The sequence below is a fragment of the Coffea arabica genome, chromosome 10e, assembly GCF_036785885.1.
Source record: "Coffea arabica cultivar ET-39 chromosome 10e, Coffea Arabica ET-39 HiFi, whole genome shotgun sequence".
Classification (NCBI taxonomy): Eukaryota; Viridiplantae; Streptophyta; class Magnoliopsida; order Gentianales; family Rubiaceae; genus Coffea; species Coffea arabica.
The window spans coordinates 3,305,573-3,322,337 of record NC_092328.1 but is presented as its reverse complement, the minus strand read 5'-3'; the positions used below and the strand labels follow the sequence as shown (position 1 = coordinate 3,322,337).

At 36.9% G+C, this 16,765-nt stretch overlaps 1 protein-coding gene across 2 annotated transcripts; it reads right to left on the bottom strand.

Moving 5' to 3' along the window:
* Positions 1 to 294: 294 nt before the first annotated feature.
* Positions 295 to 3,769, bottom strand: LOC113712755 (abscisic acid 8'-hydroxylase CYP707A1-like). 2 transcript variants are annotated; one of them, XR_011821975.1, is made up of 10 exons: positions 3,414 to 3,769; positions 2,982 to 3,303; positions 2,707 to 2,856; positions 2,269 to 2,517; positions 2,031 to 2,120; positions 1,849 to 1,927; positions 1,574 to 1,680; positions 1,300 to 1,418; positions 943 to 1,123; positions 295 to 775 (listed from the first exon to the last, which is right to left on the bottom strand). XR_011821975.1 is itself a non-coding variant. In XM_027236309.2 (9 exons), exons 1-9 carry the CDS (start codon positions 3,653 to 3,655, stop codon positions 1,024 to 1,026), a joined length of 1,458 nt encoding a protein of 485 aa, XP_027092110.2. In that variant the 5' UTR covers positions 3,656 to 3,769; the 3' UTR covers positions 801 to 1,023. The 2 variants fall into 2 exon arrangements, 1 of the variants encoding a protein (XP_027092110.2); XM_027236309.2 differs by lacking the exon at positions 295 to 775 and having other exon boundaries at positions 801 to 1,123.
* Positions 3,770 to 16,765: the final 12,996 nt, after the last annotated feature.

Sequence of the window (16,765 nt, the reverse complement as noted above, 5' to 3'; positions counted from 1 at the left end):
ATGTACATGCATGGTGAAAATGATCAGCGCTATGTGGAGACTTAAGATTTACGGGCAAAGAAGAACCTTTGAAGGTCATTGGCTTGCTTGGAAGTTGGAATTCATGATCTAAGAATATTCTGGGGCCTTGTGCTCGTTCTAGTTGCTTGAAGTTATCATAGATAAGTCGAGGCTTGACCATTAGACAGAGGAACATTATGGATTGTTGAACTGGGATGGCAATCAAGCAGAGTCAAGGAATCTGATATCTCCAGAGACTAAGAGCTCTGACTTTGGGCCACAACCGTTGTGAAATATCATCAGTAGAGCCACTAAACTGAAAATTCACATTACTCTCCTCGAATACAATTACAAAGCTCTAGCAGCCACAGTTTAGCATCCCCTGTTTACAAAGCTCTGGCCGAGCCTGGTTTTGGTCAACAAAGTAAAGGCAGGACGCTTTTAGATTGTGCCTTACAGCTGACGGCCGCATCCCCTTTACAGAAACCAATGAGACTATAAACACTTGGGTACCTTTGTATCCTCAAGTGAAGAACCTTTTAGCATGGAGCTAGACACACGTCGAAAAAAACAAGAACATTATATGATCTATTCTACCCGAACAAACAAGAGGGCTCAAATCAAATTTCGAGCGCACAAACGCAATAGGATAACAATGCCGAGACAGTGTAAAAGGAATGATTCCTGAAATGAAAGTCTACCCTCTTTTGTTTCGAAGGTTAGCTCTTTATCGAATTCAAGATTCTTCCAATGTAAAATGGGCACAAGTTGCAATCTGTAAAAGTAGGCAAAGTAAGGGAGAGATGTAAAATGAAATTCTTGATTGAGAAATGAGAATGAAGAACATAACTTGTCATCATTGAAAGAAAATGGGAGATCTTTAATCTATTCCCGATTTCCTTTGCGATGGGATAGAGTTAGAGAGAATTTCCTTGTACTAACTGAATCTAATTGATAAAATTCGATGAAGGGGATGGATGTGCCGTCAGAAGAAGCCAGGCTGCTCCTTCTTGTCCTTAGGTGCTAGGCGGTAGATTCTTTCCATAATCTGGCTGGGAGTCCACGCAGAGGGACCGGAAATGGACCATACTGAACTCCACTATTAGATCCCACCACTTCCCACCTACAGTACACAAACAACGACCCATTGAAAATTCCCCTGTCAAAAATCATGGAGCACTCAACTCGAACAGAACTGCTAGTAATACCGGTATATCATAATACTACCATTGGTCATTCTTAGACAGGGTGGTTTTTTTTTTTTTTTTTTTTTGTGCAAGATTTGGCCAAAAAAAATACCTGAACTTGGAGACTAGGTGGTGGATCAGTACGAACATTTCCAGCTTTGCAAGCTCATTACCAGGACAGGCGTGTGCTCCGCTGCCAAATGGCATAAAAGTGTTGGGCTTTGGGGCAACCTATACAAGTGCAACACAGGGCATTTTAGAACAGGATCTTGATGTTGTTAGCTGTTACTTATGCAACATCTGGACCAAGTAAATTGGCGCTTTAAGGAAAGATCTTTAGACGTTTTGCATTTGGGAGTTTGGCCAAATAAATTCTGATTCTGTACCTCAAATCTTGAAGGATCAAATCTCTGGGGTTCAGTAAAGAATTCTTGATTGTGATGAATATTCCTGAACAAAGGCATTACCTTCCAACCTTTTGGAATAAGGTACCCTGACATAATCATGAGTTTTCAGTTCCTCCACATCTTTCGTCAGAAAAGAAGTGTATATATAAACATTTTTATCTAAAAAAGGAGAACTCTGACTCAAACCCAGAAATCATACTTTAATCCCAGATCAATTAGTTGCTAGAAAATAATTCACTTCCTATAAGCTTTACCTTTGTACTCTACATCAGCTACTGCTTCCCTAAATGTGAAAGATATAATGCTTGCAATTCTTAAGCTCTCTAAGATGACCTGAGGACACACATTGTTACCAAATACAGTTATTCCAACTTCATAAGAGGTAAAGAAAAAGTGGGAAAAAAAAAGGGGACCCCATTTGCACATTCTCATATACCTTGTAAGTTAATGGCATCTCTCTAGTCTGAGCCCATGTCAACTGACAATGTTCTTTGGTATTTGATTGGTAGATAGCCCTCTGTTCGGCCTGCACAGACATTTTAGACATTGAATGCAATCATGACAGTGTCCCTAATATCAAAGTTTAAGTCCAAGACACAGCGAATGGACAATGAGGGGCTCCTTTTATTTCCCTTTTAGTAGAAAAGAAAATGTGACCATGTTCTGGAATGCACCTTTACAGCCTTCAGAAGTTTCGGGTTATCGTGGAGGTACTTGACTATCCATGTCATGACACTGGCTGTAGTGTCCTGGGCGGCAAATAGAACACCAATGATGTTATCTGCAATCTGATCCTCCTTCAGGACTTCACCATTTTCATCTTTGTAATTCAGAAGACATCCCAACAGGTCTTTCTCAGGTGTTCTTTGTTCCTTCCTTTCACTTATGATCGTGCTGAGGATTTCACTTAGCCTTTTCCTTGCCTTCAAAGGGCAAAAACAGCCAATTGATAGTACAAATTGGTAAGTTTCCAATTACTAACAAAGACAGTATAGATCATTTGAAAGGATATAACATGATCGATGCAGTTAACTGTTTTAACACGTCACTTTCACTACCGTAGTGGCACAATAATGTCCTATTGACAATGACATTTTCTATGGTTTGTTTACCTGTAAGGCCCTTCTGTAACGAGTTCCAGGAAATTTTGTTGGGAAAGAGTTGTAACCTTTATCCACAATGCTATAGTTTTCCTTCAATGCTTCTTTACGTGGGGCTTCCAAATGACCAAAAATAGCGAGAATGCCCACTTCGAATGAGTACTGGACAATTCAATCATAAGTAATTTTATTAAGAAAAGTGATAGCAATAATGCAGAGGAAAACAGGAAATCTATTTTCTCCAGTCCTCCTAAAAATCTATCATTGAGATTTACTGATATACCAACCCTTTTCATTTCATCAAAAGTGTTGAGAACATGGCCCCCTGCAACGGACTCCAACGTAGCGATTGCAATAGCTTCAACATCATTGACAAGATTACGAATAGCCTCAGGATATAAGGAGCTTTGCACCAGCTTTCTCAGGCGCATGTGGTAATCTCCTTGGTGGAAAAACAGGGCGGAAGGGCCTATCAAAACCTCCTTACACCTGGGATATGTAGGCTTGAATAAGTTAGCTTTAGTCACCAACACAAATCGAGCTGCGTCAGGGCTAGCCAGCATCACACTAGGACAACCTAAAATGTTAGTCTTGAAGACTTCTCCATACCTGGAACAGAAATCATCCAATTCGACGAAATTACACTCATCCATCCAGTGTTTAGTAAATTAACAAGATAATCATCATGCAAAAATGTACAAAAGTTGATGACACGAAACCTTCTTTGTCTATCAGTAAAAAAGACGTTGGGATCTTGAGAATAAAGTTGCAGAGTTTCTCCTATACAAGGCCACCCCATTGAGCCTGGAGGGAGCCTAGACTTTCGCCAGGTTACTACTTTCTCCTTTTCCAGGATTAAGGACATGTATGAAAATATTCTCTTGGCTTTCAGGACAAGGATGCAAGAGAGTAGAGTAAGGAGACAGATGAAGATATGTATAAAGACTTTCCCTTGCTCCATCTCCCTCTCTCTCTCTCTCTCTCTCAGAAACAGTTGAGGAAGTTAGTTTTGTTCTTGGTGCTGTAGTTAAAATGTTTCTTTCCGCCTATTCAATTCTGAGTTTGAATTGGACTCTGGACGTTGTGCTTTATATAGAAAAGCGTGGGTAGGATGGGGACAAAGTTTAGAGAAGATTTGCTCCTGCTTATATGCACTATTTAGATAAGAATGATCAGCCAGAACCCTGCTCAACTAAGGAAATTAAAGAAAAATCAAATTTTCGTGTATGGAAGTATTTTAATTAATTCCTCTAGATTATTGAGCATAAAAGGAAAACTTTTGACAGTCTATGGAACATCACATAGATTATTCTGGAAGAAAAAGGAGTACTGCAGGGTGTGAACGTGGTTGGTGAAAACTCTGACTCAGCCTTGACGTGAATTAATTATAACTCGACTCGAGTTCAATTTAACGTTAAAAATAATCCAAATTTCGAGTTTCAACTTAACTTGGAGGTGCTCAATAAGCTTGACGCCGCGTATTTTACTTTGAATTATTATGGTAAGCCGAATAACACCTTGGTATGTGATGTGATTTATTTTCATATTGTAACGGCAAGTATAATTATTATTTGATGAAATCCTTATCATAATTTTGCATCCAAAATTTCATAGTGCACAAATGATTTCCTTTCTGATTTATCTGGTTAGTTGTTTTCCTTAGTTAGGTCAACCATAGTTTGTGATTCCTGATATGGACAGACAGCTCCCGGGGAAATGATAGATTAAACACGATTTTTGCGCCTGGATTTTTCGTCTTAATGCGCCTTATTATGTGTTGTTAGAGTAGGTGACATTCTTGATATATACAGGGAAAAGTACCAGCATGGTAAGAACTAAATGGAATTGCAAAATAATTACTTTCCTTAATCTCGTTTATTTTTTACTTAATTTCTCTAAAAATGACAATTAATAAGTTCATGCACCTGCCAATTTCGGACATGGAACTCCAAATGAAGGAACTATTTAGTGGATATGCTATTTTTTTACTTGTTTTTATTTTAATTTTTAGTTTTTTTTTTTTTTTGGGTACAGCAAATCAATGGTCCTGTAGCTAGTAACAAATCATGTTTAGTCCTCCCTCATTAAGCGATCCACCTCCAAGCTTTTTGTCACTCGTTCTACATTTTCTTTTTCTAAATGAACTAACCCTTTGAAACCCTTCCACTTTTTAAATTGTTTTGCAGTAGGAGAATATATACCAGTACTTTTGGTAAAGAAGTGGATATGATCATTCGAGCATGACTTTGGAGGGATTTCTTCAATTGAAACTAAGGCTTTGTTTGGATTGCTTGTTTCTATCGGAAAATATTGTTATTTTCGTGATCACCTTTTTCTCTCACATATATCAAATCACTACAGTAATTTTTCCATGAAAAATGACGGAAAATGCAATCCAAACACAACCTAAAAATGTTAGCATGTTTTATGATTCCTTCGGGCTATTAGAATAGGTCGGAGATTTTCATTATTTTTCAGCTCATCCAACGGTATAAAATTATGCATAAAAATATTAACATATGCAATATAGGCAAATAAATTGTACACAATTGAACTGTCAAATGAATGAATGGTTGGTTGGCTTGTAATTCATGTGAAATCAACACGTAATAAAAGTTCAATATTAATAAATAGCATTTGCTTACCAAAAAAAAAAAAATTACGTTTAGTTTAATAGAAAGGGGAAAATAGCATCATATAAATATATTTTAGTTCAAGGTTCAAAATGTGAAAATGGAGAGGACAATTGTAAAAGATTTCAACAATTTCGGGGGGACAATTATGAGATTAAAGGGACTACTATCAAAATTCAGAAGGGATAAGAATGAGGCAATACTCTAATTTTTAAAATTTTTATACGCTATTTTAGAGTTTCTAAAAAATTAAAATTTCACCCCCTCAACTCAACGTGGCGGTGGCTCGGCCACTAATTGTAGGGGATGGATCTCATTGAAATTCAACTCTACAAGTAATAGCCAAAACAAAATATTTAAAAATGATGAGGGGGTCAATATAATTTATAAACTATGAAGAGAAATTTATGTATTTATTTTGAATGTTATAGGATTAATTAAGCGGAACCTGAATCGTATTTAGCCAGGCTGGGAGTGGGGAAAAGGACTTTTCCTTCGAGTGGGACAGGCTTGGACCTGATCAATCTAACAACCCAAACAATAATATGTGTTCGTATTTGGCCCACGGAAACTGGAACTGGTAAGAACACAAGGGCCGATGTGTTCCTCACCAAAACGTGCACCACCTTCTTTAGAATCTAGCCTTGTTTAGATTGTGACATTTTGGAGAAAATGTTTTTCCATAAATATTCTTTCTACACAATTTTCATTCATCTTTTTACCTCATATACATCACATTCTTAAAAAGTGTTATAATAATTTTTCTCCATAAACTCCCCAAAAAATGCAATCCAAATGGTTCGGAGTTAATTAAGTACTGGGTTTTTCAATTGTATGTCCTTAGTGCACATGATGAGAGCTGCGTCCGATTTTAAGTTATATGTGAGATAAAAAGATAGTCAAAAAATGTATTTATGATATGATTAAAATACTATTTGAAATTTTTAGTGGGTCCACCTACTCTTTTTTATGTGCTTATCGAATGTCCAAAGAACACAGAATATATATATATATATATATATATATCAACATAATAGTGTACATATTTTCCATTTAACCTAGAAAATCACAGCTTTCTTTCATTTAATTTTTACTTTTATTTGAAAAATATAATGTTGGAGGATAGAGCAGTCTCCCTCTCTGCTGGAACTCAATTTCATGGCAAATTCAATTTATCTCAAGAGGGTGTATTCAAACATGTGGAGTGTTTGGATACAAAACTTATCCCAAATAATATTTCGCTTGCATCGTACACACATTTTCCGACCCACCTTTTTATATTCCCAACCACCTTTTTATCTCACATACATCACATCACAAAAAGTGCTACAGTAATTATTCCAAATAATATTTCAAATAATACCATATCCAAATTTCCTAACCTCAAACAAGTATTCCAGGAAGCATGAAAAAACCTGCAACACACAGGGCAACGTAACGGAATCAATCAACCAGGGCAGGGATTATCTAAGCTACTTCCATAATGTTAAAATCCATTCCAATAATTTATGTAGGGTCTTTTGTCCTATGATTTTTTCCCACAATCCCATGGGATTGTCACCACATTTTCTAAACCAAAAAGCTGATGAGTTGCTGTCTCTTAGACAACAATCCCCCATTGACCCTCTTTACATGAGCCTCAGCCATTTCCAGGCTGTAAATGGCTTCTGTATCACTTTAGAAGTCAAGAAACACTCATTACAATAATGTTCCATAGTGATTGGAGATGCTTAGTTTGTCAATAACAATTTGCGGTTCTAGATTGCTCAAAGATTTCAAGAAAGTAGACACTTAACTTTAGGTTGCCTGAAAGTTCATCTGAGCCTCCTCCTTGGCAGTTGGCACATAATTTTAGAGCATTTTTACACATAAAATGAATTTCGAAGCAAACCATATTCTCAAAATGCATGCACAAAAATGGATATACGAGTCCGAACGAGGACCCTCTACAAACCAAAGGTTGAGCAAATGTTCATGTGGGACCAAAAAAGATGTTCTGTGAAACGTTGTCATCTGCATCTGGGCAATGAATTCAGAACATGTTTACTTGTTTAGTGTTCTGGACTGCTCCCTCAACATCATCTGGTCTACATGGTCCGTTGTAAAGCTGATTGTCCTTAACCAAAAGATACTTCTTTTCTTTTCTTTTCTTTTTTCAATGAAAAAATAAAAAAACACTATCGGTTCGGTTGGCTAACAGGTGCTTAATGGGCATTCGTTAAGAGGGAGTTCAGGTGTAAGTTTTTTAGAATTACTCCGAGAAAGTGTCACGATTCAAAAGGGGCAATAAATTAATATGAGTGTGTGTCTTCACGTAGTAACTTAGATGTGATTTAGGTATCTCAACAAATGTCATTAAACATCCGTTAGAAACATATAACTTTGTTACTCTAACTCAAAATTAGCCTCGAGAACAGACTAATATAAATTCAAATGTAGTTGCACTTGCAGGGCTTGCGATATTATTACAAGTGCAGAAATTTTCCTGCCAGTGCCAGAGCAATATCTCTGTAAATGCCTAAATTACCCTTATGAAGGTCAACCCAAATTCACTTCCAACTTTGCCATCTCCCCTGCTTTGTTTCCTATTTCCTGCCGACGCATGTAGCCCATCAACCACCATCAGGACCTCCGCTCCCCAACCAGTAATGTTCTGCTCTCTCCTGCAAATCCCCCTCCCTAAATTGAGTATCCAACAAGGCCACCATGATTCACAGAGGCAGTACATCCCATGCCCTTTCATCCACCATCTTGGTCGGCCACTCACAGTTGGCTACACTTTCCTCTTGAAAACCCAATGAACTGTGTTTTACTGCCTTTCCAACCAAACCACAGCATCGAATAAATATTTTGCCAAAGATGATTAAACATCCAAGTCCGAGTCATTGATTTTAAAGTTTGTACATGAGAGTTTAGTTATGTTGGAAATCCCCAGTGGTACGTGGTGAGGTTACATGTGGTTTCCTCTTCCTGTTTTAATCAACAGCATTGATGGACATTTTTAGCAAATAATGGTTAAATTTTTTCCCGGGATCCTTGATATCAAGGATATGCTCATAAACCTCCAAATTCTTGACTCTGATGTTTATGCTCATAATTGTGGCAACATTTTCCTTTCTATTTCTCGATTGAAACCCAAGAATGGCTATGCGGTTAGGGTGGGTTGTTTCATTATTTACCTATTACAAGTTGGGCTGGGAGCTGTAAGGCTTGAGAGAGATCCTGAGCGGAGGTTATAACGAAAGAAAGAAAGAAAATAGAGAGTGAGGATAGTGGAAATGGGTCAAACTTTAGGAAGGGTAATCTAGACATTTTAAAGAGAGATTGCTCTGGGAAGAACACCATCATTGTTATGGCAATGTTGCCAACCACACTTGCAACAATGGAAGAATGTTCTACGTTGCTTGCCGTGGATGAGCTAGAGTCTATAGATTACGAAAATCTATATCATTAGATTTTCAAATCTCATTCTATAGATTCGATTAGTGATTGATTTGAATGAGCCAACAATGGGGACAAATTAGCTCAATAGATTACCTGCTTGAAAGAAGAAAAGGTGGTTACACTAACATTTGGTTCACGACCAAATTCGGCATGGTTGCCATACAGTCAGATCGAGTGTAATTGACTAATTTCCAACATAATTGTCTTGGTTACTAGCTTTGCCATATCAACACTTATTTTGGTAAATGAAACAAATGAGAGCATGATTGTGGTTTCCCAAATATAAACCCATTCCATGTCATTCATCTGTACTCCCAGCTGCTGGATTATCACTGTTCAATGGATTTTTTTTAACGGGTGCCCGATGACCATTCATTAACATATTTAAAATTCATATAACCTATCATTTATATACACGTACTAATAATGATTACCCTTCCTTACATTTATATATCCTTTTTTGCTTTAATTTTATTTATCTTTCCTTGTATTTATTTACTTTTTTTATTTAATCTTACATTTTTAAAAGCATGACACCTGAAATATTTCTAACGCGTGTTCAGTGGACACTCGTTAGACAGACAGATCCTTGTTTTAATAAAGCATTTATATCTTCTAACAGGTGCCCTGTTAACTACACTATTTCATGTCTTGGAAAGTTATTTTTAAGGGATTTCACATGTTAAATAAAATATCTAACCTTTTCTCTACAAATAAACATCACAAGTCTTCCGCTGGCACTCGTGTCTTGGAAGACTTGTGATGTTTATTTTTAGGGAAAATTTTGGGTATGTCATTTAACATGTGAATCCTTTAAAAATAACTTTCCAAAATATGAAACAGTTAATGCAGTAATTAAACATTTTTTTTAACCTATATTAAAGGGTGCCCAAAATCCCTACTTAATTTACGTCAAATTTATTATATGGGTACACACACTTGAAATTTGTTGCACTTTCTATTTTTGAACTCCTTTTTAAATTAACAACACTCTTATCAAAAAGTTAATATTTGAAGCGCTAACAAGGAGTATTCGCTAGACACTCATTAACTAAACTCGTATTCATTACTAACTTCTGCTATCAAAATTTTAGAAAGGTTTCCTTTTAAGATTAAAAAAAAAAAAAAAAAAAGAATTTACATCCGCCCTCTCCATTTTACATCTTGCGCTTCAATTCACTCACCGAATATGTAAATATCATCGAAGAAGTGCTAGAAGTTAACTGATTAAGCAGTGAAAAAATCAATTCCCGGAAAAAAGGGGTTGGACTTTCCAGAAAGATGAGGTGGATTGAGGAATCTGGGATGTCGGGACCCACAAGAAAACGGCAGTGCCATACAGCTAACCACGTCGGATATCCTAGGATCTCCGACCTTACAAAGCGGATTCATTTCAAGTGGCTCCCGCACATAAATTCTTGTGGGCCGTTCTTTTGGTGTACGGATGTCACGTGTAATGATATTGCATTTTGGGCCCCCAACGAAGTTTTTGAGTAGATCAGTCTAATCAAGCCTAGTACTGCCATAAGATCTGGTTTTTTTTTTCTTTTTTAAAAACCTTTTAATGAATTCAAAGTTAACTTTAATCTTGGCTAAGCTTGATTCTAATAAAGTGAACTTTCGAATTGCTGCATTCTAGAGCTGGCAATTTGTCCCAAGTTCCAATGGACTACCCATGTCCAAAGGAACTTTGGGCGGGATGGGTATTATAATTTGATATTGCGTTTAAATTGGGACACATCCCAACTATACCCATTAATGAATGGGAAAGGGTGGGAAATACTTGGATACCCATTGGGCTCAAATAGCAAGGGCTCCGTTTGGATTAACTGTTTTTGGGGGGTGTTTTTGAAATATTTTATTGTAACAGTGTATATGAAAAAATTTTACTATAAAATTTTTTTGAAATATTTGATATACTAATATAGATGGGATGTTTCTTGAGTTATTGTATATTACTGTAACATTGTATTTGAAAAACTTATTTTTTGGAAAAATAGTCAATCCAAACGGAGTCTTAGATTCAAAAATTATCTTTAACAATTTTTATAGTCATACCAGCGAATATAATCTAGTAGTCTTCCTAGTCATTATCCACAAGAATTTCTAGCATTTCAATCAGTTTAGACCTGTCATCCTTGGACAATGATGAGGATAAATATTCAACATGCTAAGGACCTTGGCCATCTTGATATATGTTAGAATATGGCTGTATATCTATCTTTTCCTTTATTTGTTAATCCAATTTTTGGTGGGAATCTTGAGTATAAAGCACTTGCATGTTTATTTAATAAAACTAAAAGAAATTTAATAAATCAAAAATATTAAAATTATATAAAAAATAAAAAATGAATTAAAGAAAAAAAAAATATGTAGGAAATGGATTTGGATATTGGGCGGGATCAATCTAAACCCATCCCAAAGTGATCCCGCCCAAGTTAGTTCCAAAACACATATGGGTAAGGTTGGGCCCAAACCTATATGACTCGGTTCCATCTCAAATCCAAGCAAATCCCGCCCATCCCGCCCATTTTGCCACCTCTACTGCATTCCAATGGATTGTATCTTCTACTTGTTAGTTTCGGGGTTTTTGTGTTTCTTCAGTCGAATTCAGGTTGACCTTCATTTAAATTTGTACAACTCTCAAGTATCATGTGTTGCCGGAAGCTTGCAAGTTTAAGTACCACAAAATTTTGTAGAAAGTTTTAATTTGATGACCGGACAAACTTTTTTGACAAGTGCTCATCCTTGAGTTCCATTTAGTATCTATTAGGTTCATGGAAAGAGGGATTTCATGGCATAGGGTTAAGGATCCATGGCTCGCCCACAAGAGGAGGGACTAAGCCCCTCCCTCGGGGCAAGTTGACTATATGTTTCATTTTCACAATTTTTTGGAGTATAATTGAAAATCATTTAGCTGCCTTCGAATCATTCAATAGATTAGATAGGTCCATTCCTCTTTCCTAACTCCCTTCAAGCCCAATGTTTGATTTACTATAGGTTTCCAACAGGTGGTAAAATACTAAGGACTAGTTTGCGAGTTTAGAAGAGGAAAGGAAAGAAGATAAAGTTTTTAGGTTGTGTGAGAAAAGAAAATAAGAGAGAGAATGGAAAGAGAATCTCAAGTAATTGTTTGAAAGTCTAAGAAAGAAGTGGAATAATTTTGAATTTGGTATTAAAAATTTGTTCATTCGTAGTTTATGGACAAGTTTGGTATTTTGAAAAAGTTTAGAGAGCTTAGCTTCAACTTTTCTTTTATTCCTCATCACAATTGGAAAGAATTTTTTTAAAACTATTGATCCCCCTATTTTTCTTCCTTTTCTTTTCTTTTCTTTCCTTTCCACTTAAAAGCTCCCAAACAAAAGAAATCTAGTTTTTTTCCCCCTTCATTCCTCTTTTTTTCTTTTCAAATTCCTCCATCCAAACCTAGCCTAAATAGGACTATAGAATCTATATTGCATATTTTTAGTAGATTCTCTTACATTTTCTTGCAAGCAAGTTAGTACTAATGCTTCTAATTATAAGTCTAAACTACTCTTTGGCAAGCGCATTTTTTCTTGATTTCAGATCGCTATTTTGTCTCTTCCTAGTGTGGGAACATTGAGCCTTAAGTCTTTATTATTATTTTTTTAAAGAAAAAGAATTCTTAATAGAAAAATGGTAGGATTTAAGAAACAGGAAAATGAAGGAGAATTTATACTCAAAACCAAACCTCTAAATTTTAAGATTTCAACTTTAATCACTAGACCAAAACCATCTCCACGAGAGCCCGATGCCCATCTGTACCAAATGAAGAGAAGGTTGGGAGTTCATTTGAGGTAGTTGGCGGAGAATTACTTGCATTAATTAAGTAATAATATTGTCCTAGTTAGAATATGATTTTGTAGTAATCTTTATTGATTGGCAAAATCATCCTTCGAGTCAAGCTTTCTCATCTCGAAATACAAATAACTCGTAAAAGAGACGATAATTTAGACTCGTTTACTATATATCTAATTTAAACTAAACTCAACATTGTCCTCTCCTATTATTCTTAACGAGCGGCCAAACAGAGCCATAGAATATTCGACCCTCAAAACCTTGGATTCAATAATGTTTCATGGTGGCAAGTACCGTTTAAACTGGCGCGGAGTGTGTGGGCGAAATTAGCGTGTAGAAGGGCTGGGGGCACGCCGGTGCTTGTCGCATTCACGGCCAGCTGGACGAGATCTGTCTACATCAAGCCTCAAAGTGGCCCGTTGCAGCAGGCTGCCGATGTCTATCCATGGGACACGAGAGCAGAATCCAGGAGCACACGACTCTAGATCTGGGCCCATCACATTGTGTAAGTGGGCCTTCATGTTTCTTCGCAGGGCTTTTCACTTCGGCCGCGAGAATTAGGGTGATATTTGACCCTCAAACTTTAAAGCCCAACAAAAGGGCTAAAAAAGAGAAAGAAAGAGAGAGATAAAAAATTTTCACCATCATTTTAATGGGAAAGAAAAGAGCGGTTTGCTGGAGTAGAAGATCCTATTGAAGGATTGGAAGAGATAGACGGTTTCGTCTAGTTCTACTGTCCGATTATGTAATTCTTACGACATTTGATGTAAAATGATACTACTATTATCTTGGTATAAATGGTGTTTTGTTTTCTTACTCATATTAACTATTTATGATTACACTAAAGTTGTATAAAATTACGTAAAAAAATTGTAAGAATTAGAACTGAACTGGATAGAATCAACTACAGAGATCCTAATCCATCAAATACGTACCCAAAGCTTCTTTTTTTACAAAAAAAAAAAAAAAAAAAAATAGAAAAAATGCTAATTGTCTATTTCCAACAGTCCAATACATGCATGCAGTAAATTTCTAGGCATTGGCGGGTTGTTTCAATCATATCATCCTTCTATTATATATGTCGGCGGAGTTTGACTCTTCTCTACACCAAAAAAGACAATATTCAATCAAAGAAAGGATTAAAGATATGGATGCAGGTGGTAATGTTAAAGCCAAAATCAGCTAGAAAGTATATATTCCTAATCTTTTCCATCAATTCTTACCCAAAATTCCGCTTTCCATTTTCAATTTCTTCCCGGAATGCTCATGCGACTCTCAGCCCCCTTGAAACACAACCTAATCTGGTGGTCCAAGCTCCACAACCCAACCATCAAATGCCATTTGATTTATTGACCAAAGGAAAGGAAACCACGGAGCATGCAAGGCCACTCCTGTCAAAAAATGCTTCGCGACTGAAATAGATACAAGCTGATGACAACAACATCTTTTGATATATATCCGGTCATAGAAAATGGTTTCCAAATTCACAAAAAATCTCAGTTAACTACCAAAAAAGGCAGTTATATGCACTTTGGACGTTCCCAGACGCAAGCTACTAATGATGAATGCAGTTAAGTTTACCAACTCGTGACGGGGTTGTACGTGGAAAGAATTCAGAGTTTTTCCAGTAAGATGCTAGCGGATACGCCGTAGCGTTTATGCCCATTGATCATGGGTGAAATGATATAGATGATCGTTTCTTGAATTAACACACAAGGGCCATTCATTAAGTTTGGGTGAGGCTCAAATTAATTGAATCTCGTGTTCAACGAGTTCGAGCTAAGCAGTTCGAATAACTTGATGAGCTCGAGTTCAGTTGTCATTTGAATTTGTTAAGATTAATTGAGTTTGAAAATACATACATGAATACATATTTTTTGATCAATCATTAATATGTATTGGTGTATGTCTTTCATATCTCTCATTTAGAATCATATCAAATATGAAATTGGATTCCTTTAAGTTCGATTGATTTCGACTAAACTATAGCTCAAATGTAGTTTGAGAGTCGAACCAAACGACTTAAGATTACCTTAATAATGTCCCTGTCAAAACGGGGGAAAAAAAGAAGAAGCTACATGACCAGTTGCCCTCCATTGCATGGCAATGGCGAAGAATTAATATCTCAGGATGGGGAAAACAAAGCTGGAACCTCTTTGTCGGGCTAGTTTAATTGTAATTGAAGCATAGTTTATACTCGTAGAAGAATCACATCTTTTAACATCAACACAGAGCAACACCACCCCCCTCCCCTCCCAAAAAAAAAAAAAAAAAAGAAAAAGAAAGAGAAAGAGAAGCAGCTGATTCTTCATGTACATTTAATTGGAATGGGGTCCATAGGTAGCCAGCAGCAAAAATTAAGCTGATCCTTCATGTACCCTTTAGGACCTAAAAAAAGAGACATCATAGTTACATTTAGCAAACAACTTTAATTGGTAGTAAAATATTTCCAAACCTCTCTTCCCCACTCCCACTAGAGAAGAGAAAAGAAACTATCCCTAGAAAGCTAATGTTCGTTAATTTCATTGATAAGTGACAACGTTGCATGACAAGATAATGTGACGAGAGTCTGGAACACAACATCATCAGTGTTGGGTGGTAGTCACTTTGATTTCCCTTTCGTAGATTTTCCATCCCCCATGTTCCTGAGAATTCACATGCTGAACAAGAACATCCGTAAACTTGCAAAAAGATGAATAACGAACACTTAAATATTGTTTAGCCTTTTGGAGGAATGCCTTCCACTTTCAACCTAAACAATCATACGAAGCGAGTATACATCAAGTTTTATCCCACGTGTCGCGTTTTATCTGCTGCCTTGTCTTGTACGTGGGTATTGGTTCGACTTGTTGAAATTTCCACATGATGGGAACAGAAAATCTCATGTGGATACTCACGCTTTTATGTTTTCCCATTGATTGGGGCAGGTGTCGACCGTCGAGATAGAGTTGGGGCGTAGATTGCTCGATGCTAATCCAGATTGTCTAGACATTATCTTTGGTAGCTGCTGCTACGTGAAAAGACCGGTTGGTGGAGTCAGGTGCAAGATTAATGAGTCGAAGTTGTTAACATTTTATCCATCCATCGTGCAATCAAACCGATAGGAATCAGTGTGTTTGCTAGTAGATTTATTTTGTCAAAATTTTGCCATGCATGCATGTTGGTAAAAAGACATTTTACTCACCTCTATGATATATAGCAGACGAAGTACGTACAGGAATGAGTTGATTTTGAAAGTGGATGATCAATTTGCCATTTGTCACGAGATTCGCAACATTTGTGTCAAGTGCAAATCATTAAAGCAGAGCATGGCTTGACCCGTCTCACGTCGTGTATGGATGAATATTGCTGTATATTGTTTCTAAGGTGTGGCAGAATTCAGATAATGCTAGTTGTATTCCATTAACGATGGAAACTTGTTAAGGAGATTGTAGAAAATGATTAGGATACGGGAAACTAGCCTATGGCCATGGTTCGTCGTAGCCGTATGGCCGGATTTTCACGCCTTAGCAATTAGTGAGAAGGGATTGTGGGAGTAGAAGCTTTACTAATATATAATTATATACTTATACAGCAAGACTGTTGCCATGGCAAGTCCCTCTTGCTGAACCGACAGAACCAATCAGTCTGGTCCAGAGGGGATGTCAGATTTGTGTTTTACCCTTCTTGCCTCCCTCCCCTTTTACCTTTCATTTTAATGAATGGCAATGGAGCAAGAGTGTATTGAGGAGGAGGATTAGCTACAGGACGAGTACAGCGAGTATCTGAAAGATTCGCCATCATCAAGTAAAAATTGAACTCCAAGCATGATGCGCTAGAAGTAAAAAGTTTTTATCTAGCTACGTACTCCTTTTAGCATATGCATGCATGTCTTGAAGCTGTCAGATCACGGAACAACATAGCTACAACTTCCCTGTCTTTAGCTTCGGATAATGGACAAATGTTCAGTGGCCTGCAGGGTGGCTGATTAACCTGACTGTGCATCGCACCTATGTTGGATTTTTATTGGCCACGCTTGGAGGTTGCTTGCTGATGCTAAAATTATACTACTAGCTATGGTGTATAGACTAATTTCTTTCTTTGGTACTAATAGGTATCAGAGATTTTGTCGCTGATACTGGATATATACCACTGGCAGATACTTCTCATATTCTTCCTGGGCATCATATTGCGGC

What these genes read in the sequence shown, in the direction of transcription:
- LOC113712755 (XM_027236309.2), bottom strand. Translation starts at nt 3,655, where the DNA reads ATGGAGCAAGGGAAAGTCTTTATACATATCTTCATCTGTCTCCTTACT. An exon ending in CTTTTGATGAAATGAAAAGG is followed by an intron (nt 2,857 to 2,981) that starts GTTGGTATATCA and finishes TGAATTGTCCAG; the next exon opens with TACTCATTCGAAGTGGGCAT. An exon ending in AACTTCTGAAGGCTGTAAAG is followed by an intron (nt 2,121 to 2,268) that starts GTGCATTCCAGA and finishes ATGTCTGTGCAG; the next exon opens with GCCGAACAGAGGGCTATCTA.